Source organism: Melanerpes formicivorus, unplaced genomic scaffold (assembly GCF_026170545.1).
Source record: "Melanerpes formicivorus ecotype bairdi unplaced genomic scaffold, bMelFor1.0.p_v2 SCAF_11, whole genome shotgun sequence".
NCBI lineage: Eukaryota > Metazoa > Chordata > Aves > Piciformes > Picidae > Melanerpes > Melanerpes formicivorus.
In genome coordinates, this window is record NW_027142363.1 from 11888202 (window position 1) to 11911327 (window position 23126).

The 23126-nt window shown below is 40.5% G+C and overlaps 1 protein-coding gene across 1 annotated transcript; it reads left to right on the plus strand.

The window, feature by feature from the left end:
• The first annotated feature begins 69 nt into the window (after nt 1-69).
• Nucleotides 70-21870, plus strand: IFNAR1 (interferon alpha and beta receptor subunit 1). Its single transcript, XM_068144529.1, has 11 exons — nt 70-569; nt 6607-6727; nt 7508-7701; nt 8371-8528; nt 10591-10738; nt 12382-12496; nt 13865-14067; nt 15402-15556; nt 16500-16653; nt 19115-19269; nt 20695-21870. Exons 1-11 carry the CDS (start codon nt 245-247, stop codon nt 20917-20919), a joined length of 1953 nt encoding a protein of 650 aa, XP_068000630.1. The 5' UTR covers nt 70-244; the 3' UTR covers nt 20920-21870.
• The last annotated feature ends 1256 nt before the right edge of the window (nt 21871-23126 follow it).

Here is a 23126-nt window from a genome sequence, read left to right on the forward strand (position 1 = left end):
GCAAGGCGGCGCAGGCAAGGCGGCGCAGCCCGCCCCTTCCGCCCACGCACCGGCCCAGCGACTCATGGCCACACCTCCCGACCCGCCGCCCGGTCACTGACCGGGAGGTGGGCGGCGGAAACTGGGTAGACTCGCAACTAATGGGGCTTTCCGCGGCCGCCAAAAGCCCAACCTCCCTCCCTGCTTGCCATCCTTCCTTCTCTCTCCTTAAACAACGCCTCGCGTTACAGCTACCGGCGAATAAATGCCTGAGGAGGCACCGCTCCCCCACAGTAAGCCGCTCTCCACACACTTCGAGAACAGAGCCGGACTACAAGAAGGCAGCTCGCCGACATTTCGTGAGCCGCTCGACCCCGCAGCCCACACCAACCCCGTCCCCATAGCCGGCAGAGCAGAGCGGCCGTTACCTGCGCATGTGCAGCCACCCGGGGCTTCCGGTAACGGTGCCGGTGCTGGTCGTGATAGGGGTCGGATGGGTGACGGCCTGGCGACGGTGGCCGTGGGGCGTGCGACTGTGGTGGCGTCGTCATTCTTCTGCTTCCTGGTCTCGCTGCCCCTGCACTGCGCAGGTGGGTCCCGGTGAACGAGCAGGACACGGCACCACACCCTGCCCCAGCCGAGCGGCAGTGGGGGCTGATGCGGCGCCCATTCTCAAAGGGGAGGATGGGGAGCAGGGCCCCCGGTTAGCCCCCTGCATAGACGTGTGGCTGTGGGCACTCCCGCTTCTTTCCTCCTGCCCGGCGCCCCAACCTGCGGTGCCGTGGTCCCGTCCCCTGGTGTGTGGGCGTCGCGGCGAGGACGCAGAGATGTCCAGGCTTTTGCAGGTGCTGTGCCTGTGTGATTAAGCGGGGCTCAGTTTCCGTCTGGTGCCTTGGGGTTTAGGGTTCAGTAGCAATTTTCATCTCGTCTGCTGCGAGCTTTCTTCCCGTCTCTAAATCCTAGAAGCTGTAGCATAAGCATAGTGCAAACAGGTCTTCGAATCGTTGATTTGCTTTGAAAGGCATGGTAGCCTAGACTCGCAGAGCCTAAGGTATAAATAAGGGTATTAATGAAATAAACTATCAGGTTAAGGATTTCATCCCACAGGATAGTAAGGTGCCTGCCTTTACGCAGTAGAAAGCTGTCGCACAAACCCTTTTTTCAAGCGGGAAGCATTGTGCAGTCCAGAGAGGCTGTAAGTTACCTTTCTGCATATTAACAGGTCATTATGATGTGCAGCACAGAATATATGGGCTAAGCAATTTGGATAGTGGAAATGTTAACAGTTTACGGGCCAGTGTGTGCATGCTGCTTCTGATTGCACCTAAACTCTTGAATTCTCTGGAAGAGTGTATTGTTCTAGTTTGGCATTCCCAAAGGAAGTCTATAGCTAGAGTGTTTTCAGGTGTCCACGCTTTCAATTTGTGGTAGGATTCAGGCAGACCTCTTCCTTTGTTTTCCTTCAGACATTTTGTTTGTAGATTAATTCTTTGTGCATCGGTCCCAAATTTTATCCTCAAATTGGAAGCATTGCAAACATGTATCTGATTGCTTAACCCACACATACTATAGCAAATGATTAACATGACACATACTATCACAGTTGTGCTACAGTGACCTCTCTCTTTCTGCCTTGCCAAAACCAGCAGTTCCTCTCTGCTGCTCCTGTATAAAAGTTCTTTCAGTAAGAGTTCTCCTTGCTTTTCTAGAGTGTCTTTCTGCTTACAGGACCAAAAAAAAGTTGGGCCATTTTTGGTGTGTGTTTGGCTGTGGCTTTTTTGTTTGATTGTTTTTAATGTCATATACAGTAGATGTCTGTTCCTGTCCTGAAAGGTCTACTTAAAGTTTCCATCAGTTTTACTACATGCTTAACATGATAAGCAGCAAGTCGTTGTGCACTTTTGACAGGCGTTCCCCTTGACTTGTCTCCTGAGAGAGTGTATTTCTGTCTTGCTAAGACCACTGTTGTTGAATGGTTTGTGTTTTTACATAATGTTATATGGTTGTTTTTACTTCTAACCATCACTTGTTGAAAATATTAAATTACTATAAATTAAGTAGTGAGGTTTGTTAGAACAGTATTTATTTTAATTTATTAAAATTTGCTGGGGGAAGGTAGGCAGTTGTGTTAAAAGTTTTTATTGTACTTAATCTCTTCTTCCCATAAAAGTCTAATCTCTTATGTTCTCAGCACCACAGTGTCGTCATGCTTTAAATGAGGAAGCATGAATTAATTTTACCTGTCTGGCTCTTGATCAATAATGATCATGCTTCCATCCATTAGGGGATGTACTCATGTAAGAGCCTAAGAAGTACCCTTACTGTAAGGAAGTGAAGTGAATCTGTTCTGCAAAGATCCAGACCTCCAGTGGAATCTACTAGGAAATCTGATTTGAGATTTCTTTGCTTATGATTGAAAGCTTTCCCTAATTCCTTATGGTAGGGATAGTGAAATATTTCAGGGGATTGGAGGCTTTTAAGAATAGATGATGCAGTGGTAGAAACCATAGAATATTTCTATGCAAACATCTTATGATGTATGTAGAATTTGCCACCTGCTTTCTCCTGTGTGAAATATAGGTGATCTTGCAAAGTTGGTTTTTTTCCAGCTCCATTTATCTGCTTTCAGTGTATGAATGAGAGATGGGAAGTGTTAAAATGTGAACTAGTGATCAGTAACTGTTAACAAATGTCAACCTAAGACATTTATATGGCTTTATACTCGGAGTATAAAGTTATAGGTGACGCTCAGACTATTTCCCACATTTTACCTGATGCAGGAGATGAAGTGAGCAGGTGAAAGAACATCATTGCAACCAGTAACCCTCAAATAAATAATCATTTGAGTTTGGATAAGTAATTTGAGTTCCCAGTGGAGTCAGTTTGAATTGTCAGGGTTGTCTGTCAGGACTGGGAGTTATTTCTGAAGCAATAATGTGTTTTTCTGACCAGAGTAAGAAGTAAAGTACCTAATGATGGGTGGGGTTTCTGTTGTGTTGTTATACCAAATGAAGCCGAAAGGCCAACTAGCCCAGTGTTCATCTACAGCAGCTGCTGGCAGTGTAGGAGTAGGAAAGGACAAGAAAAAGCAAATACATAGTAATACTTCAACCTAGTATTTCAGCAGTGTGTAGTGCTGAGACTTTATATTTGACTCTGAGTTTGTAAGTCGGGTAGGAACTGAGCATTCACAGACTCTGAGGGGAAGGAATCCCACAGATTGACCAAGTGCTCAATGAAGCAGCAGTTTCATTTGTTTGCTTAGAGCAAGGTGGTGCTTGTTTTGATGCTTCCACCTTTTTGTTAAGAAGACATCAATCAATGTGTTTGTCTCTTACACTCCTGATCTGGTTTATCCTCACCTCAATCTCCCTTTCAGGCTGAAGAATCATAATATGATTCCTCCCTGGACAGAAGCTGTTCCTTATGTTGGATTGTCTTTGTCACCCTTCTCTGCCTTATTCTGTTCTGCTATCTGCTTATGAGAGTGGGCATGCTAGAGCTGCACACGGTCTTTAAGATAAGTCTATAATGAATTCATATGATGTTAAGCTTTCATTTTTAATCCCTTAATTCCATAGCACAATTTTTTTTCCTTCCTGTTTTGACTGTTTACTGCTGAGCACTGACTGCAAGTGCCTGCTGTTTTCTGTTGTTGAATGTAACACTGGATAACTTTCTGAAAATTCCTTGAAAGTTACAGTCTTTGTTAACCCCATCATGGATTTTAGCTTAATTTTGCAGGTCATGTCTCTGAGTAGCATGCTTCTGTAGAGGCTGTCACATGTCACTCACAACAGCTCTTAATGCGTGGTTTCAGCATCAAAAAGAAGGGTAAATGTCAAGGCGGAGTTCAGCTTTGCTCAAATTTGCATGAGGAAGTTCTCAGAGAAAAAGGCAGTCAAATCAAAGACTTCTGACTATCATCTTTTAGGCCTTTAACCAAAGCTGTTCCAGAATAAACCCCTTCTAATTCACTGTGTGTGACCGTACTCCAGGACTGGAATATCTTGTCGTCTTCCAAATGTCGGATTCCAGGGCTGTGTTTTCACAGTGTTGTAAAGGCAGGATATGATTTTCTTTTGTGGTGTTTATCAGCTTTAGAAAATGCTAGCCTAGCTTAAAACGTGAGTTGGATGCCTTACCTCAGCGTGTTTTTTGTATCTTGGTGAGACAGTGTGTTTGGTTAAAGATGAATTTCGAAACTATTTGGTTTCTGCTTCCAAACTTCCTGTTTCCTATCTGTCCTCAAATGTACATGGTCTAATACAAATTATTGTAAAGCTTAAGGTAAGGGTTTGAAAATGTGGGAAAGATACTCTCCAAGTCCAGTGACTACTGGATTTTTCTTTTTAAGGCAAACAGTATAATTTTAGTATACTAGTATCTGTTATCAGTGTTGGAGCTCTGTAGGTGGAGTGTGGATCTTGGCTAATACTATGTTACCTAATCCTACCTTCTTAAGGTTTACTTCCAGGTTCTATTGTCAGAGTAAAGCATCTACCTTGTGAATCTCCTGTTGTACACTTCTGCTTAGTACTGCCATGGTTTCTTCCTAGTACAATGAAATATTAGACTGACATCAAAAAGCAATTCCAGAGTGATGGACACTAACACATGCTTTTAGAAGCTGTAGCCATGTAGTGATTTGTGTAACACACAGCTGGTCAAAAGAGAAAGCCAAGTCAGAGAAGAATGTGGTGATACAGGTTTTTGATGGTTATTATTTTGTTGATTTTTGTGGTGTGGTGTTTTTTTTCCCCCTGATGTTAGCAGTTGAAAGTGCACTCTTGAAGGACTGCCTAAAATCTGCATAGCTTGGGTTACCAAAGATACCTAGTATGTGATACCAGGAAGATGGAGTTAGATATCATTTAAATTCTGTACAACTGGGTATGGTTGCTTAGTGGTGGTTTTGGTGTCATTTCAGTGACTTCTGCCTGAGGTTTCTTCCATTTGTGCATATTCCCCAGCATGACTTTCATGCTGTTTCCCTTTATTCTATAAGCCACAGTCTGGTTTTGTTTTAGTACTAGAAAACTTTCAGTCTAAACTTTCAGTGCTGATTGCACCTTTAACCTCACTGCATTGAAGCAGTGCTGTAGAGTGGTGTGAAATAATTCAAAGGAAGGTATACTTTATAAATAGCTAGATAAATTTCACTTTTAATAAGTATCAATAACCTCATACTGCATGGTTACTCTTATCTGTCCTCTGATACCTGAATTGTGTACCAAATGAGACACCTAGGATTCTGCATATCTCCAAGTCAATGGTAAAGTTGCCCTTAGGAAGTGGAATATCAGGCAATTATCAGGGTTGTTGGGGTGTTTAAATAATTACTTTCAAAAGGTGGAAAATAAAGAGGAGAGCATTCCTTCAGATAATTCTAGTGTGCATGCTTCCCTCCAGGTGGCAAGCTGCCTGTCAAGTCTTCTCATCATCTTGTCCTTCCCCTCCACTTTATAGACGTTCTTATGTATCCGGAAACTTAGCCCTTACCCCCCACAAGTCCTTTGATGCATTGTTCTTTGTGTGAAAACCCCCAGAGGATTACCATGAACAAGATACAAGATCTGCCATGTGGTGAAGCCTAACTGCAAGAGATTTATGTGCAGTACATTGAATTTGTGGCAGTAACATGAGACATGAAACAAGTTGACTCAGTCTGTTCCAGAACTGAAATGGCAGCATTAGGTTAATCCCTAGCACTTTGCAGCTGAGATCCAGGTTTGATCAAACAAAGAAAATAGAGGTTTAAGTGCATTCAGACAGCTTATAATCAAACCATGACAGTGGACACAGGCTTTGTGTATTACAATTGTATATACTTCTGGTTTTAAAGAGGTGTAAAAAGACTCAAAGCATAAAGGAAAAGACTTGTATAGAGTACTGTGTCCAGTTCTGGGCCCCTCAGTTTAGGAAGGATGTTGACTTGCTGGAGCGTGTCCAGAGAAGGGCAAGGAAGTTGGTGAGGGGCTTGGAACACAAGCCCTATGAGGAGAGGCTGAGGGAGCTGGGGCTGCTTAGCCTGGAGAGGAGGAGACTCAGGGGTGACCTTATTGCTGTCTGCAACTACCTGAAGGGGGGTTGTAGACAGGCAGAGGTTGGTCTCTTCTCCCAGGCAGCCAGCGCCAGAACAAGAGGACACAGTCTCAGGCTGCACCAAGGGAGGTTCAGGCTGGAGGTCAGGAGGAAGTTTTACACACAGAGAGTGATTGCCCAATGGAATGGGCTGCCCGGGGAGGTGGTGGAATCGCCATCACTGGAGGTGTTCAGGAGGAGACTGGATGGGTTGCTTGCTTGCATGGTTTAGTTGATTAGGTGGTGTTGGATGGTAGGTTGGACACAATGATCTTGAAGATCTCTTCCAACCTGGTTTATTCTATTCTAAATAGGCAAAGGAGTCAGCTGATGCACATCTTATGAGCTGTATGTTGAAATGCCACTTGAGCAGCGTGGGGTTTTCTTAACTCTTCATGGTTTGGGTTTCATTCTTTTGGTTGTGTTTTGTATTGTGTTTTTTTTTTCCATTTCACTATAACTCACTACTTTTTAAATGAAATTAAGTTACATACAAATTATTAATCCAAATATTTTTTATGCCTTTACACTATTTTCTTGTAGGACAAACTAACCTGAAGAGTCCGCAGGATATTCAAGTCTATGTGGTAAACACAAATTTCACTCTAAGGTGGAACTACACTGGGAATGATACCAATTTGACATTTTTAGCAGAGTATCAGTGGTAAGTAGTAACTTTATTCTGAGCCAGAAATGTCTGATGTTTATTTGTGTAGTAGGGCATCTTCATTACTGTGCTTCTGGATACTGCCATGTAAAGCTTCTAGGGACTTTCTGAAACCGAGAAAGTTTTGTATGGGATCTTGGTGTCCTTTGTTTTTCTAATTCATATGTAGAACTGAATTGTTCACTGATAGCAAAGTATAAATGAAGAACACACTTGGACACTGTATCTGAAGGGGGCCTACAAGAAGGCTGGGGAGGGACTGCTCAGGATATCAGATAGTGATAGGACTAGAGGAAATGGAATGAAGCTGGAGGTGGGGAGATTCAGGCTGGATGTGAGGAGGAGGTTCTTCACCATGAGAGTGGTGAAGCCCTGGAATGGGTTGTCCAGGGAGGTGGTTGGGGTGCCGTCCCTGGAGGTGTTTAAGCCCAGGCTGGATGAGGCTCTGGGCAGCCTGATCTAGTGTGGGGTGTCCCTGCCCATGGCAGGGGGGTTGGAACTGGATGATCCTTGTGGTCCCTTCCAACCGTGACTGATACTACTATGATACTTGATAAAGCTTAATACCAGAGTGTTTCAGTTTGAGTGAGACAGGCTCTCTAACTCTTCTCAAAGTAGTTTTCCAGAGTAATTGAGTAGATAACACTAATTGCACTGGTGCTGGTGATAAAACAGCATTAGGTGGTGTGACATTTATTAGAATTAAGAAAAGGAAGAAGAATCTCAAGATGTAAATGGTGTATTTGCTGTATTTTTGAGATGTTTTCTTTCTTACAGGTTTGAAGATTTTAAGACAAATGGAACAGAATGGAAGGAGTTGCCTGGGTGTCAAAATACTACTAGCAGGGAATGTGACTTTTCCTCTGCAATAACCAAGTACTATGATACGTACCTTGTGCGTATACGGGCCCAAAGAGGGCAAGAAGTGTCTCCTTGGTCTAGCACTTTTGAAATGATTCCATATCTTATAGGTATGAGCTCTACATAAACTGTAGCATTTAGTTCATGTACTTCACATTATTGTGGGGAAAAATGCATGTGGTCTGCATAGCTGATAACATGAGCTAGTGGTTTTCTTAACCATAAGGTAAGATATTTGCTGATCATAGCACATTACGAAACTTTCCCCTTTTCTGGAAAGAGGGAATTCCATGTGATGCTGGTTTCCTGAAAGATTTTTCTGTCACTTTTTTCCTAGATTTTAGAAAAAATCCTTTTTGGCAGAGGACTTTTCTGGAAATTTTCCCCTAACTTTGTGACTTTTCAGTAGTTACAGTAGAGAAAAGCCTTCCCTTGATACTGGGTTGATTTGTTTGAGCTAGACTCTTGCCTTGCATGTTTTAGAATGACTTCTAATGATTTTTCACAGTGGATTCTAGAAAACATTCTCTAGCAGTAATGTTGCATTTTAACTCTGCTGCTTTTAGAAGCAGGTAATGGTGGTGGTTGGGTAGATTTCGATTTGATACTGCCTGAGATTCATGAAAACTAAGACCCTGTAGGCAATTACTGCCTAAAAAGATACTATATTACTGCCCAAAATAAAGATACTATATGCAGTTACTGTGTTTTTATTAATATAAATTACACCTTTGATTTTTTTTTTTTCCTTTTAATTTTTCTCTCCCCAATATTTACAGCTCAGATTGGTCCTCCAGACATAAAGTTGCGGTCCACAAATGGAGCCATAAAAATTAAGGTTTCTCCTCCAGAAGCAAATCAGGTCCGAAAAATGTGGACAGATCATTTAAGTTTTAAATACAATGTAGTTATCTGGGAAAATTCATCAAATGCAGAGGTATGGGCACTTGTCAGTTTTATGTTTCTTTGTGGGGTGAGTTGGTTGGTTGGTTGTTTTTTTTAACCTTATCATAGCTGTCAGAGATACACTTTAATTACTGTTGGTATGCATTTTAATAGTTGGGAGGGAGTGTTTTCTGTGGGATTTTTGGTTTTATTTTTACTGGAGGCCTGTATTCTATATTGTGTGATAAGAATTAGTAGTTCTGTTAAATGCTGGAGCCACTTTCCAGTGCATGAGGAAGAAGGTCAAACCATCTCGTGTTGGAGCAGTAGCCACCCACAGTCAGCAGGAACAGGAAGGGGAATGAGTTCAAGGTAGTGGGGAGAAGCATTTACAGTAAGACATAGATATGGGGGAGGGAAGAGGTAAGAGACTAATTTGATCTTGTTCAGGCTTGTGGCTTGACTACAGCTGTCAGTTAACTGTGTTAACAGTGTCATTAACTGTTTTCACACTGTAGGTCAGGGGTTTTAGAGATTCTTTTGAGGTCCTGTGATTGTGAACTATTTTCCAAGCTATAGCATGCATCTTGCACAGCAGATAGAGCTATTTTGTAAAGACCAAGGTAGGGGGATGAGTGCCAGGTAGATTAGGGTAGGAATTGAAGAGATATCTGTATTCATTTGGAAGACCTAATCAGAATCATTACACTCTAAGTGGATAAAAAAATCTTTTTAAGTTCAGTACAGTCTCTATACAAAGATCAGGCATTGAAAAGTCTGGTAAACAGAGGAGGAGAGTTCACTCCATGAATTGAGGGGGTGGAACTGTTCTATTTCTGTTCTGAGTATGTGCCTGAATATTTGTGTGCTTTGCTCTGCATCCTGTAGAGCAGTCCCACAATCCCTCCCCATTTATCCTTCAGGGGTCAGTACTGGGGCCAGTGCTAGTCAATATATTCATCAATGACCTGGAAGAGGGAACAGAGAGCACTGTCAGCAAGTTTGCTGATGATACAAAACTGGGTGGAGTGGCTGACACACTGGAGGATTGTGCTATCATTCAGCAAGACTTAGCCAGCCTGGAGAGTTGGAAAGGGAGAAATTTAGTTAAATTCAACATGGGCAAGTGTAGAGTCTTACAGCTGTGAAAGAACAACCCCAGGTATCAGTATAGGTTGGGGGCTGACCTGTTGGAGAGCAGTGAAGGGGAAAAGGACCTGCGAGTCCTAGTGGATGGAAGGATGACCATGAGACATCAATGTGCTCTTGTGGCCCAGAAGGCCAATGCCATTCTGGGGTGGATTAGAAGGGGTGTGGTTAGTAGGTTGAGAGAGGTTCTCCTCCCCCTCTACTCTGCCCTGGTGAGACCACATTTGGAATACTGTATCCAGTTCTGGGCCCCTCAATTCAAGAAGGCCAGGGAACTGCTTGAAAGAGTCCAGCACAGAGCCACAAAAATGATTAAGGGAGTGGAACATCTTCCTTGCAAGGAGAGACTGAGGGAGCTGGGGCTCTTTAGCTTGGAGAGGAAGAGACTAAGGGGTGACCTCATTAGTGTTTATAAATATGTGAAAGGCAAGTGCTGAGAAGATGGATTCTGGCTCTTCTGGATGATGCTCAATGACAGGACAAGGGGCAATGGGTGGAAGCTGGGGCACAGGAAGGTTTATGTAAACATGAGGAAAACTTCTTTCACTGTGAGGATGATGGAACACTGGAACAGGCTGCTCATGAGGGGTTGTGGAGTCTCCCTCTCTACAGATGTTCAAAACCCACCTGGATGTACTCCTGTGTGATCTACTCTAGGTGACCCTGCTCTGGCAGGGGGGTTGGACTAGAAGATCTTTCAAGGTCCATTCCAGCCCCTAACATTCTGTGATTCTCTATGTTAAAGAGGCATAACACGTTCCCTCCTCTCAATCATGTGGCTAAGTTGGAAACTTCTGTTTAGCATGTGTTCAGCTGATAGATTGTCCTTCATTATCTGTTTTAGCATTTCTGACAGCATATTATATAGATAGGATGAAACCTGGGGAATTAAAAAATACTTTACAAAATCAGGTCATCAGGAAGAACAGTTACCCTCATGTGGTGTTTGCAATTGTTTCTTACAGTTCAGAAGTCAAAGTATTTTTCCTACTGATATAATTGATGATCTTGCACCAGACACTACCTATTGTTTGAAAGTACAAGCAACTCTTGTTCTGGAATGGAAAGAAGGCTTATTCAGTCCCATTCGTTGTGTGAAAACCACCCGTAAAGGTACAGGCTAAAAGTGTTTTATATCAAAATGATCACTCAAGTTTCAACTGTTGAAAGTTAAGTTGTTCTACAGTGCTAGGAGTGACAAGTTTCTGCTCATTTTGGTATAACAGCATTCTTGACTGTTATCTACGTTCTTGTGACCGTTTGAGGCGGTGCCTTTAAGAAAGGGACACCATGGCTGAATGTTTTATAAACGAAGGACAGGTCTAAACTAATTTCATTGGTGGATTGGTAGAGTACAGCTTTAAGCTTTGAGTCCAGCTGAGACTTTTCTCACTTCACTTTTCCCTCCCCCTTTTTGCAGCTTGTGGCTTCTAGGCTCTCTGCCAGACTGACCTTGGACTGATAAGCATGAGGCCTGCAAAACCTACTAACATTTTGCTCTAATTTATAACTGCTTTTAATTAACAACTCCTCCTTTTCTCTCTTTCTAACCCTCTCTGGGGAAAAAGGGAGAGAAGGGGGTACAGGGGGGGAACCCTCCTCCATTAGGGGAAGGGGAATTTCATTCCTGTGTCACTTTGCTGTGTATTTCTGTGTATATATTGTAAATACTGTAAATTGTGTATATATACCCTGCATTTTCTAAACTGCTTGTGAATATAGCACATTCCTTTGCTCATCCAGCTGTGGGGTTTTTTTTCCCTTCACTTTGTGGGGGGAAGACTGAGGCCTTCCCCTCAACCCACGACAGTTCTCTATTTTAAATCAGTATCACTGTATTGATACTGTCACCTATCAATATCAAAGTTTTAATAGTACAAGAAGGTTTTTGTTTTTTTACTCTGAGGCAAATTCTGTGCATTTGGATTGCAAGGATTACTTTCCTGGGGTGTGGAAAGCTGTCTATTTTTGAATTTGTGACTTTGAGTCAGGAGAAAAGAGGTGTGTATGTAGGCAAAACAAAAGCATTTTGTATACTTGGCACTAAGTAAATGCATGTATGTAAAGTTGAGCTAACCTTAAAAAACACCTGGTGTTATGCAAGTCTTGGTGAATTCTTTATTACAGATTCTGAAGAATGGCTTAGTGGCAGTTTGCCACTAATGCTTGTTTATCATGTCTCAATTTGAATTAGAATAGAATAAACCAGGTTGGAAGAGACCTTCAAGATCATCGTGTCCAACCTATCATCCAACACCACCTAATCAACTAAACCATGCAACCAAGCACCCTATCAAGTCTCCTCCTGAACACCTCCTTGTTTTGTGCTGTTCATGTGGAAGTTTAAGTACTTTTAGATGTTTTTATGAGGAAGTAAAAATGGAAATGTATTTACAAAAGAAACTAAATAGTATAAAAGGCAATAAGCATGTACAGAGTATATTTACACACACATCTATATATTTTATATATACACACACAGTTTAACAACAGCACAGAACTCCCTGTACCTTTGATTCAGCTCTTTGTCCCATCTTGGGGACAAAGGGGCCCCAGACAGCTATACAAACCACACGTTCAGGAGGAGACTTGACAAGGTGCTTGGTTGCATGGTTTAGTTGGTTGAGTAGTGTTGGATGATAGGTTGGACACAATGATCTTGAAGGTCTCTTCCAACCTGGTTTATTCTATTCTACTGTAGATTACATAAAGCTTTTCAGTAACTGTGGCTTTCTCTTTCTTTTCTTTTGGAGCAGTGAATGACCTACACTGTGCAAGAAATGTGACCATTCTTGCTTTGAATATGAAATTCTATCTGCACTGGAATAACCAATATAAACAGCATGTGAGCTACAATGTACAGTATCTCATGTGAGTTAAACTGGTTCTGTATCTCTGTGTAAACAGGTCATGTCACTCTAAATGCCATCCATTGTATTTTGAAAGCAGTTTCTAGAAGTTAAATACTTCACAAAAGTGGCTTAATGTGTTCATTGAAGCATTTGGTGCCTCATCTGAACACAGTGTAACTTTTAAAAGGATTACATATAACATCATATCCTAGAATTTCAGGGCACTAGTCTTCTAAGATGGAATGGAGTACTTTTTGAGTATAAATAAATCAGATTGCTGGAAGTGAGCAAAAATACACCTGTTCAAGGTCTCAATTGTCAATATATTTGGTCAGAATCCAACATGGGAAAAACTCATCATGTCTATAAACCTATAGCTTAATATAAACCTATAGCTTAATATCCAGTTGTCACACAAGTAGCGTGGCAAGCATCTAAATGAAGAGTGATGCCTCTAGCCTTCTTTTAGAATTCCTTTGTCATAACAGAGAAGTAATCAACTGAATAGAACTATATAGAACCTTTCTTTAGATTTAAAAATTTTCTAAAGGTGTGGTATTTTTTCTGTTGAGGATTGATTAAAGCAGTAGTTTGTGTTCCCTGATCCAGTTAACTTAATGGTTTTAGTTATAAATGGAAAAAAATCCTGTAAACAACGAGGAACTTGTAATATAGTCTCATAAAAGGGATCCTTCACCAGGTGTGCAAAGCCAACTGACACACAGAGTTGAGATACTTGCTTTATTTCAGTTCTGCAGGACTGGTGCTAGGCAATATATGCAGCACACTTAACTCAAACAGCAGCAGTTTATATGCAGTACAGATAACAAATGATATATGATCACGGTGTCACAGGATATGATTGGTTATACAATTTTTACATCACATACATCTTGGTGCTTTATACAGATCAATAGACAACCAATTGCCTAATTCATTATGCTAAGGTGGTCCTATACTTGCATTTTAAATTCTCCTCCCAGAGGTGTGCTTTTTAGTATTAAAATCACCACGTTTTGTCTAGGGGACACCTCAGTATTTGGACTGTTGTCTGAATCAGTCTGATTTATGTAAAGAAGCCATAACAGGGCATTATCTACAAAAGCTGATGGAATCTTACTGTCTTTAGATACTGTTCTCAATCAGAAACAAGACACAGTAATTATTTTTAACTGTGAGATCATCCCATCCTTTAATCTTAAGGGCCTTTGATTTTTGTTTATCCTGGTTTCAGACCAGTTATTCAGTTTAACTCTTTCCTTCTGACATCACTGAGAGGCCCATTCTTTTAAAAAGAAAAAAAAAGGTAGTGCAAGTGAACATGCCTTTTTTTTTTTCCTTAACTTATGAACTTCACATTCAAAAACTATTGAAATATCTTTTGCAGTGGGTATCTAAAGAAGCTTCACGATGATTACTCCTCGAAGTGGCTCAATGTTCCTGGATGTGAAAACATCACTGACATGCAATGCAATCTCTCTTCTATCATCACTGCTACTTCTGGATTTTATTATTTCCATGTGCAGGCTGTGAATGAGTATAATAAGTCATGTTTGTCTAATGAAGTAAAAGTAGATCCTCTGATTACAAGTAAGCAAATGTGTTTTCTTAAGTTTTCATTTCCCCACAAACCTGTTTACAAAATAAACCTCCCTAGACTAATGAAACTGAATACCTGGTTGCCCTGCAGAAACTGTGCCGGGAATCCTGGCCTCATCAAGTTAAGCAGATGTTTTGCTATTGAGAGGGAGCATTTCTGTGTGTAAACAATCCCAAAGTAAAATAATTATTCCTTGTGCATCTGCTCTCATCACCTGGTCTCTACCTCTATACAATGTACTCCTCGATTTTGTGCTGAAGCAGTGCTGGACGGTCAGATAACCTTGAAGTGCTCCATGAAAAAGCAGTCTTAAGTGACAGTGACATCTAAGTCAAAAATATTCAACACTCTCCAGAGAGAAGTTGTAGTAATTTTTATCTTTGTTGCACTCTTTTGGTTTTAGTGAGAAATGTGACCTTACTAAAATGTCAACTTCAAAAAAGTTGTCTTGATGTTTATAATTGATGTGTTAATGGAATATTAGTCAACATATATATCAGGTAGTGATAGGACAAGGGGGAATGGAATGAAGCTGGAGGTGGGGAGATTCAGGCTGGAGGTGAGGAGGAAGTTCTTCACCATGAGAGTGGTGAAGCCCTGGAATGGGTTGTCCAGGGAGGTGGTTGGGGTGCCGTCCCTGGAGGTGTTTAAGCCCAGGCTGGATGAGGCTCTGTCCAGCCTGCTCTAGTGTGGGGTGTCCCTGCCCATGGCAGGGGGGTTGGAACTAGATGATCCTTGTGGTCCCTTCCAACCTTGACTCATACTATGATACTATGATATTACATAGCCTCTAATATTGAAGTTGGAATCTATAGCTGTTCCTTTGTCAGCTTTCTCTTGTCCAAGCACTTGGTAATTAAAAAATTCTTTAATAACTGTGACTTAAGTACATAATTAAAAACCCAAAAAACATAGCTGTGATGCTTCTCATTGCTCAACTATACTATAGTTGTGAAAGAGGGTATATGTGAAAAACAGGGCCCACAACCTGATTAAGAAATGTTTAGTAGTTTCCCTTTGGCTTGCATAGAGTTAATCCCCCTGTCTCTGTATTTCATGTCACTGAAACTTGCAGAAGCAGCATATGAATGTGGAAAGAGAAAGTAATTGAAATATTTCTAAGGGCTCAAGATATAGCTGTTTGTCAGGTTAGACTTTTAAGTACAGATAGAATTGTCATAGACTTAAATGACAGTGTTTTATGCTGTATTTCTATTTGTATTCTTTCAGTCTTATGTTTAACTTTTATGCTCTATTTTTATTTGTATTCTTTCAGTCTTATGTTTAACTGTTATTGTTCTGTTTTTTTTTTAAACATCTTAAGATGAAATTGGCCCCCCTGATGTGAAGGTGGACGTCAGTGATGTTTTCCTCCATATCCAGATTTCTCCTCCAGGAGGAGCCCAGGGTGAAGTCATGAGGGACCGTTACGACTTGTCTTACCGGATTCTCTATTGGAAGAACTCATCCAACAATGAGGTCTGAGCTAGTGAAGTACTTAAAAACTGTATAGACAGTTTGTCATGACTTAAATACCAAGGTTGGGCTCTCAAGAAGCTTGTTTTCAAAAGGGGCACTTTTGTGGTATATCAGTCATGCAATCAATTTGTTGTTTGGGTTTGGTTTGGGGTTTTTTGGTTAGTTGGGTTTTTAGGCTTTTTTTTGTTGCTGTTTTGAAGTGTTTGTCTGAAAGATTCTTTTAAAAATCTGGTCAGGATAACTTGTGTCAGAATGTAATTGAGATGTTAATCTTTTAGCATTGATGTGGCTGTATGTAACCTGCAGAATCGCACTGAGTTTTGTATAGGCTGCTAAACAGGTGGGTTGGATTGGTTGATGGGTTGGACGCGATGAGCTTGAAGGTCTCTTCCAATCTGGTTTATTCTATTCTAGTTAAATAACACACTTCTTAATAGAAGTTGTAGGGGGTTTTGTCATGCCATCTTTCTTATGGTGTGACTCTGTCCACTGTCTCTTATTAATGTAGCTTCCAGACCCTTGAGTTTCCTTTTTTCTGCAGTTGCAGTTTTGTAGCTGTATGTTTCACAAAACAGCAAAATCTTGCATGCTTTTAGCTCAAGTTTTAACAGATCTTGCCATAATCTTTAACTGCCTCTTAAAGTATTGTAATCAATAAATGTGCATGTGTAAATCCATGGAAGAAGAGAGGCTGCTATAGGAAACTTCATTTTGCACACAACTTTGAACTGTAAGATTTCAGTGTGGTGAAAGCAGGTGGGTTTTGCTGATAAGTGTTTCTTTGCTTGCATAGGAGAGAGTTGTGTGGTTTCTTTTATCCCAGGGCAGAACAGTATCTTGTTTTTACTGTATTACTTCTTCAGCAGAGAACAAAATTCTAATCTGCTTGAGTGACTCTTGTGCTATTTATGTGCATCTTATTCCTCCCATTTTCCTTTTCCAGGAAGAAATTAAAATGAAACAGATAAAGCAGACAATAGGGACAGTCTCTGATCTAACACCTGCGACATTGTACTGTGTAAAAGTACAAGCATTCTCAGAAGTGTACAACAAGACCAGTCCTTACAGCAAAGAGGAATGCATCAGAACACCTGGAGGTAGGAAGAGCTTGAGAAGTGTTACACTTCTGGAAGTAAAATTGTTAACCCTTCCTAGGCCTTTTCATATCGTATAAGTTAAAAAATATTTGCAGCACAGCTTAATGACCTAACAGAGTTAGCACCTAGTTCTGCAGACAGCCATATCAACAGTCTGACACTTTGCTGCTCTCTGTGTTCTGTCCTAAAAGCTGCTGCTTTTCTGAGCTGATCAAAATTACATTCTGATAATTCTATGACACAACTTGGTGTAGAAATTTGGTCTCAAAAACTGTAATGGTTGTGAATTCAGCTTAATTCCATACAGTGACTCATCAATAGGCAATCTTTGATTTCCAGTACTTTGAAGATATTTTTAGCATTTTCAATTTTTTTTTCCTTCACTAAGTTGTCTTAATTCTTCTGTGAATTAAAAATAATCCTGTGCAAAACAAACACATTTGTAGATGGATTGCACTCAAAACACAAGAGCAAGCTGTCTGTTGAATTGAATTTGTCCAATTACTTTCTAAATTACTAAGTACCTAAACTAACTTAAAACTAAGGAAATGCAGCAATAGTATTGCTACTTCCTTCCACCTTAATCTCTTAGGATTCATTTATGTTGTAGTCTTCTCTGTGTTGCCTTTATCAAGCCTAAAAAGACAGAAATGTTCTTTAACCTTCATAAGATCAATCTTTTAATGTATTTTACTGGTGTAGCTTGCCTTCTGGGCTGCAAGCACATGTTGTTGGCTCATGTTCATCTTTTCATCCACCAGTACCCCCAAGTCCTTCTCTACAGGGCTACTCTCAATTGATTCATCCCCCAGTCTGTATTGATACTGGGGATTGCCCCAAACCAGACACAGGACTTTGCACTTGGCCTTGCTGAACTTCAAGGGAAAAATTTATGTGGGTGCACTCCTCAAACCTGTCAGAGCCCTACCAGACACTGTCCCTTCCTTCATGGTAATCAGCTGCACCACTTAGCTTGGCAACATCAAGTTGATGACACCATGTTTGAGCATTGAAGTGAATGTCATCTCACCTTTCTATACTGACAAAGTAAAATCTTGTGCTGAGCTAGTGTCTGTATGACTAGTGTAGAAATTAACTGGAATAGCCTCAGTATTTATTTCTTCTTAGATAAGCACTAAAAGGAATAGGTGCTCACTGGAAGATCCTTTTTCTCCCAGTTGGCTGTTTTATAGTCTTCTGAAGCTTACAGCTGAAGTTCTTCTCCTGCCAAGAAATCATTTGGATTCTTTTGGGTTCCTGAAAACCATGCAAATCTAGGCACTCTTAATTTCCTGGCTGAATAAGTAATTGCCTGTTCTTATTCCCTAGCCCATGGGAATTCTTACTCCTTTAACTTTGCCTTTTTAAAGGAGAGAGCTCTGTCAATTGCACATTCTGTTTCTTGGGGTTAGACCCTATACACAAGCAATAACAAAATAGATTTACTTGCATCAAATGCTACGTGTCAAATAGTGACATGTAACTGGAATCTAACTGGGAATAACTGGATCTTTCTTCTGATCCTATCTGTTCTTATATTGAATCATAGAATGGCTTGAGTTGGAGGGAACTTGAAAGATCATCTATCTCCAACCCCCCTGCTATAGGAAGGGACACCTCATACTAGACCAGGTTGCTCAATGTCTCATCCAGCTAGGTCTTGAACACCTCCAGGGATGAGGTGTCCACAGCTTCTCTGGGCAACCTGTTCTAGTGTCTTGCCACCCTCTGAGTAAAGAACTTCTTCCTAATGTCCTATCTAAATCTGCCCTATTCTAACTTAACGTCAGTGCCCCTTGTCCTGTCACCACAGGCCCTTATAAAAGGGGCATATTAAAAACTGTGAATAAATATTTTGTGCTGTGCTTTTAATAAAATTGTCTAAGATCACAGAATCACAAAATTGTCAGGTTTGGAAGGGACCTCAAAGATCATCCAGCTCCAACTCTCTTTCGTGGGCAGGGATACCTCACACTAGATCAGGTTGCTCAGAGCCCCATCCAGCTTGGCTTTAAACACTTCCAGGGATGGGGTCTCCACCATCTCCCTGAGCAACCTGTTCCAGTGTCTCACCACCCTCATGGGGAAGCACTTTTTCCTAACATCCAATCTGAGTCTAGACACTTCTAGTTCTGCTCCATTCCTTCTGGTCCTAGCACTACCTGACATCCTAAAATGCCCATCACCAGCTTTCTTGTAGGCCCCCTTAAGATACTGGAAGGCCACAACAAGGTCTCCTTGGAGCCTTCTTTTCTCCAGACTGAAGACCCCCAACTCTTTCTGTCTGCCTCCATAGGAAAGGTGCTCCAGCATCATTTTTATAATGAACATCATAGCTGGATATAGTACTACAAAAATGTGAAATTTCATGATAAGTTCTATAGCAGATTTAGAGATAACATACTCCTTTTTGTGTAGTTTATGAATACCTGGACTGAATGTTTTTTATTCACTTTTTTAGGTAAAATTTTACCTCTGATCATTTTAACAACATTTTTCATTGCTTTGATTGCTGTCGCTCTTCTGGGTACACTGCTTGGTTTTACCCTGTATCAAGTCTACAATAAAATCAAATATGTGTTCTTTCCATCATGCCAGCCTCCTTTGAACATAGAGGTAAGATGAGAAGTATTTCTTTCATTCATTAAACAGATGTGGGTTTAGAAAAATGCACAGGAGATATTATGGAAAAGGTGTTTATCTGTTACCCTGTGGTCTTATGGGTATGCCAAGATTAATTGCATAGAGTTTCAGGAAGTACAGAAATTCTGTAGGGGGGTGGGGAGGGAAGGTAGTATCAATTTCTAGAATTCTGTGATTAGCAAAGGTTCTAACTTCTATGTTTGTTTGGATTTTGTCTGTGCAAAAAGTGTTGTTAGCAATCCTTCATTCCATAGGGCGTGGGTGTCTATCCAATGTGATAATGTACCTTTGCCTTGCTGTGTGAAACCAGAACGGTTTTCCCATTATCTGTGTGTTATCTGGAAGAGTGAGATACAGCTTTTTTACCATCCTTTAAAACTCAGAGGTGAAAATTCAAGTCCAGTCTTTAAAGGAAATGTTAGTGTAGCAAGTAGTATATGCTTCTATTTCCCCAGACCTTGTGGTGTGGTTGGCCTTTAAAAGGCAGATATCCAATTTCCATTTTAGCTTGGCACAGGTGGTACTTAATAGGGATCCTGTTCCAGAATGAACAGGCAAGGTGTAAGTGAAATTTAGAAAGAACTGCTTTGCACTCTGTCTCTCAGAACACTGATGCTGAGCAGTGTATCACCTTTTTTAATGTATGTCGTCATCTTATTGACGTTCTGAATAAAGTTGTACTTTAAAATCAGTCTCACAGTTCACAGTATCACTGTATCGCCAAGGTTAGAAGAGACCTCAAGGATCATCGAGTCCAACCTGTGCTGAACTCCACTCCACAAGGGCTGAACTCAATTTCATTTATTTTTAAAGCAGCATTTTAGCTGGTTTGTTCATTTGGATACTGGTAATATAACTGACATGTTTAGAACCTTTTATGATGGATAAATGACCACTTCAGAAAACAGATGAAAAGCATGTCAGACAGCAGTGCACTGTGGAGAGCTGTGTAAGGCTGGATATCCTGCTGCAGCAGCTCATGTTCTTCTTTCAAACTTTAACTGATGATGATTTGTAGACTTAGCAAACACATATCTGTCATTCTCATGCTACTACATGACCTTTGAAGTATTTGGAATTAGACTTTTCCTTTAGTTCTCATGTGGCCTAACGAGACTATAATCCATGAAACAGAGCAATTATACAGATCATTGTCAACTAGGAGCATAGCAAAAGAGTTAAGATTAACGTTAGTCATTCTTCAGTGTCTGATTATGTGACTGCAACTAATCTTCATCCTAACTTTGAGTTTGTCAACTTAGAAAAACAAATAGCATGTTATAGGTAGAAAACTTCACGATGCTTCTGAATGTGATAAAGCAAATTTGTACAGCTGCAGTGTTAAGCACAGGTATTACTCACGAATGTTCACTTTTCTGCTTCTCTTTTTTCTTGCAGGGTTTTGACCAACAGCCCTTTAGAAGTATTTATCTGCCAGCTACAGAAGAACAAATAGAAAATTGTTCAGTAATTGAGCTTATCGTCACAGAAGCAAATCAGATTGACTTTAGAGACGACAAATACTCCAAACAGAGCAGCCGAGATTCAGGAAATTACTCTAATGATGATGATATTTCAGGACACAAAGTGTCAGAAGAAACACTAGCAAAGGAAGTAGGATAACTTTTAAGAAAACAGAATTCATATAAGGGACTGGCAGGGTAATAAGCACTTAACCTTTTTATTATTAAAGTCATAGCCTAAGGAAGACAGCATGACTTTGGGGTTTTGACTGACTCTTATGGTAAAAAGAATATCATCTACATAAAGAGGAGCAGATCTGTACACTTTATGTATTATACTTGAACCTGATAACCTCAGCAAAAGCCTACTCTGTTCCATAAGACTTTCTCACTATCTTAGAGGTTTGTTTTGAATGCCAGTGTGTACTGTCACAGAAGCCTTAAATACCAGTATTGAATCTTACAATGTTTACACAGACCAAAGGCAGTGAGCTGCAGTTCTGCACTGCATTTAGGATAAAAAAACCCAACAAATATCCAAGCCAGATGTATATTGCAAGAAGAAACTAAAGAATACTGCTACTTTCAATGACAAGGCATGTTAAAAGGTTTATTCTTGATTTAATTGTTATTCCACATGGCTACATAACCAGAAGTGTGCAATATTTCCTTCGAACTGAATTGTATTTAGAAATGGGAATCCCTTGACAAGGAGGAAACTTATTTCTGTAATTAGAAGGACCCACACTGAGTTTAGAAAATGCTCTTGTAACAAAAAGTGAAGATGCTTGTCATTCAAAGCGATTTCAGCTTAGTCTCGTTTTGCCAACGGACTTTTCTTTGTACAAACTATAAGGATATGCTGCAATAATGTTTCACTTTTCATACCACTTCCTTCTCATGAAGTAATTTTTTTTAAGAGCTTATTTTTTATGGAGAAAATGATTGAGAGTGAGCTGGGTTTGAGCTTCCTTTGAGCTGCTGTTTGCGACAAGCGACTGTTGGTCTTATATATATGTTGTTTATTAATTTTGAATATGTGATCTAATTTTATAAGTTTTTTATTTCTTTGTGTTCATTGAAGAATAAATTTTACATATTTACTACTTTACCCTTTCCTTGGTTCCGTATCGTTATCAAAACCATCAGAGACTGAGAGACCCACTTGACGGTTTAGAGGGAAATAGAAGGCATTCATTCTAAATCTGGATGTGCAGGAGGGTCTCACCGTGAAGTCTGCACATGCCAAGGAGGGTCTAGTTACAGCACTTGAAGCACACATTGATGCATATTCATCACTTTTCCAAGAAATCTTTTACACATTCATTAATCTTTCTGAGCTCCTGCAAATGTCTCTTCTGCAGGCTCTCCCCCATCCTCTGGTGAATTTTGGGAAGGGCGCTTCAGGAAAAATCCCCCTTCTCTTCCTCCCTCTCCAACGCTCCCATATCATCACTGTTCACTAGTTGACCTTGGTGTTCATGCATGCTCAGAAAGGTGTGGACTCATTAGTGAAAGTCTTAATTGCTTAGAAGACTCTCTTGTGCTTTCTTATCTTCCAAGAAAACTGCTTACTTCACAATTTATTACCTTTGCTTCTGCGATTCATCATCTCCTTATCTGAGGCCTACATTTCTGTGTCAGAAGGATGGTCTTTCCAGCTGTGTTCTGTTAGCTCAGAGAAGCAAAGGCTAATGTGGTGGGTTTAGGCTATACCTTTAAAATTTAGTTCCAGGCTCTGATCCCATCAACCCTCCACAGCTAACAAACTAATAATGGATTCTCTACACTTACTTCATTGATCTATGTCATATTCATTTATCAATACTCATTTTTGATGTAATGGCACTGAAACTACACCACAGAGAGTTAGGAAGTTCCTGCAAGTCTTCAGTTACTGTCCTTCCTAAAAAAAACCCATTGTGAGCAATATGATATATAAATGTAATTGGGGCTTTTATTGGAAGTGCTATGTGGTTTAGACAAATATGGAAGAATGTGCTAACTCATTTTCTGAATCAGGGCTTAAAGTGAGAAGACTAAATGTGAACATTCCTGTCATGGTCTTTGGTAAACAGCTTCTGCCTGTGAATCATTGCAAAATACTTAGCAGTACACAGTTTGTATTTCATAGTGTAGTATCATAGTATCATTCAGGGTTGGAAGGGACCACAAGGATCATCTAGTTCCAACCCCCCTGCCATGGGCAGGGACACCCCACACTAGATTTGCTGGTCTCTTCAGTATAATCCAAGTCTGCTGTGAGGATGCAACTTGTTTATGCAGCTGTTTCTCTCAGCAATTTATGCTGCAGCTGACATCCCTGGCTGTTTCTTCTGAACAACTTAGATTTCAGTCTGTTTTTCT

Bases quoted from the DNA above. Each gene is read 5' to 3' on its own strand.
- IFNAR1 (XM_068144529.1), top strand. From the start codon at position 245: ATGCCTGAGGAGGCACCGCTCCCCCACAGTAAGCCGCTCTCCACACAC. The intron at 6,728-7,507 runs GTAAGTAGTAAC...TCTTTCTTACAG, and splicing joins TTTTTAGCAGAGTATCAGTG to GTTTGAAGATTTTAAGACAA. The intron at 15,557-16,499 runs GTCTGAGCTAGT...TTCCTTTTCCAG, and splicing joins AGAACTCATCCAACAATGAG to GAAGAAATTAAAATGAAACA.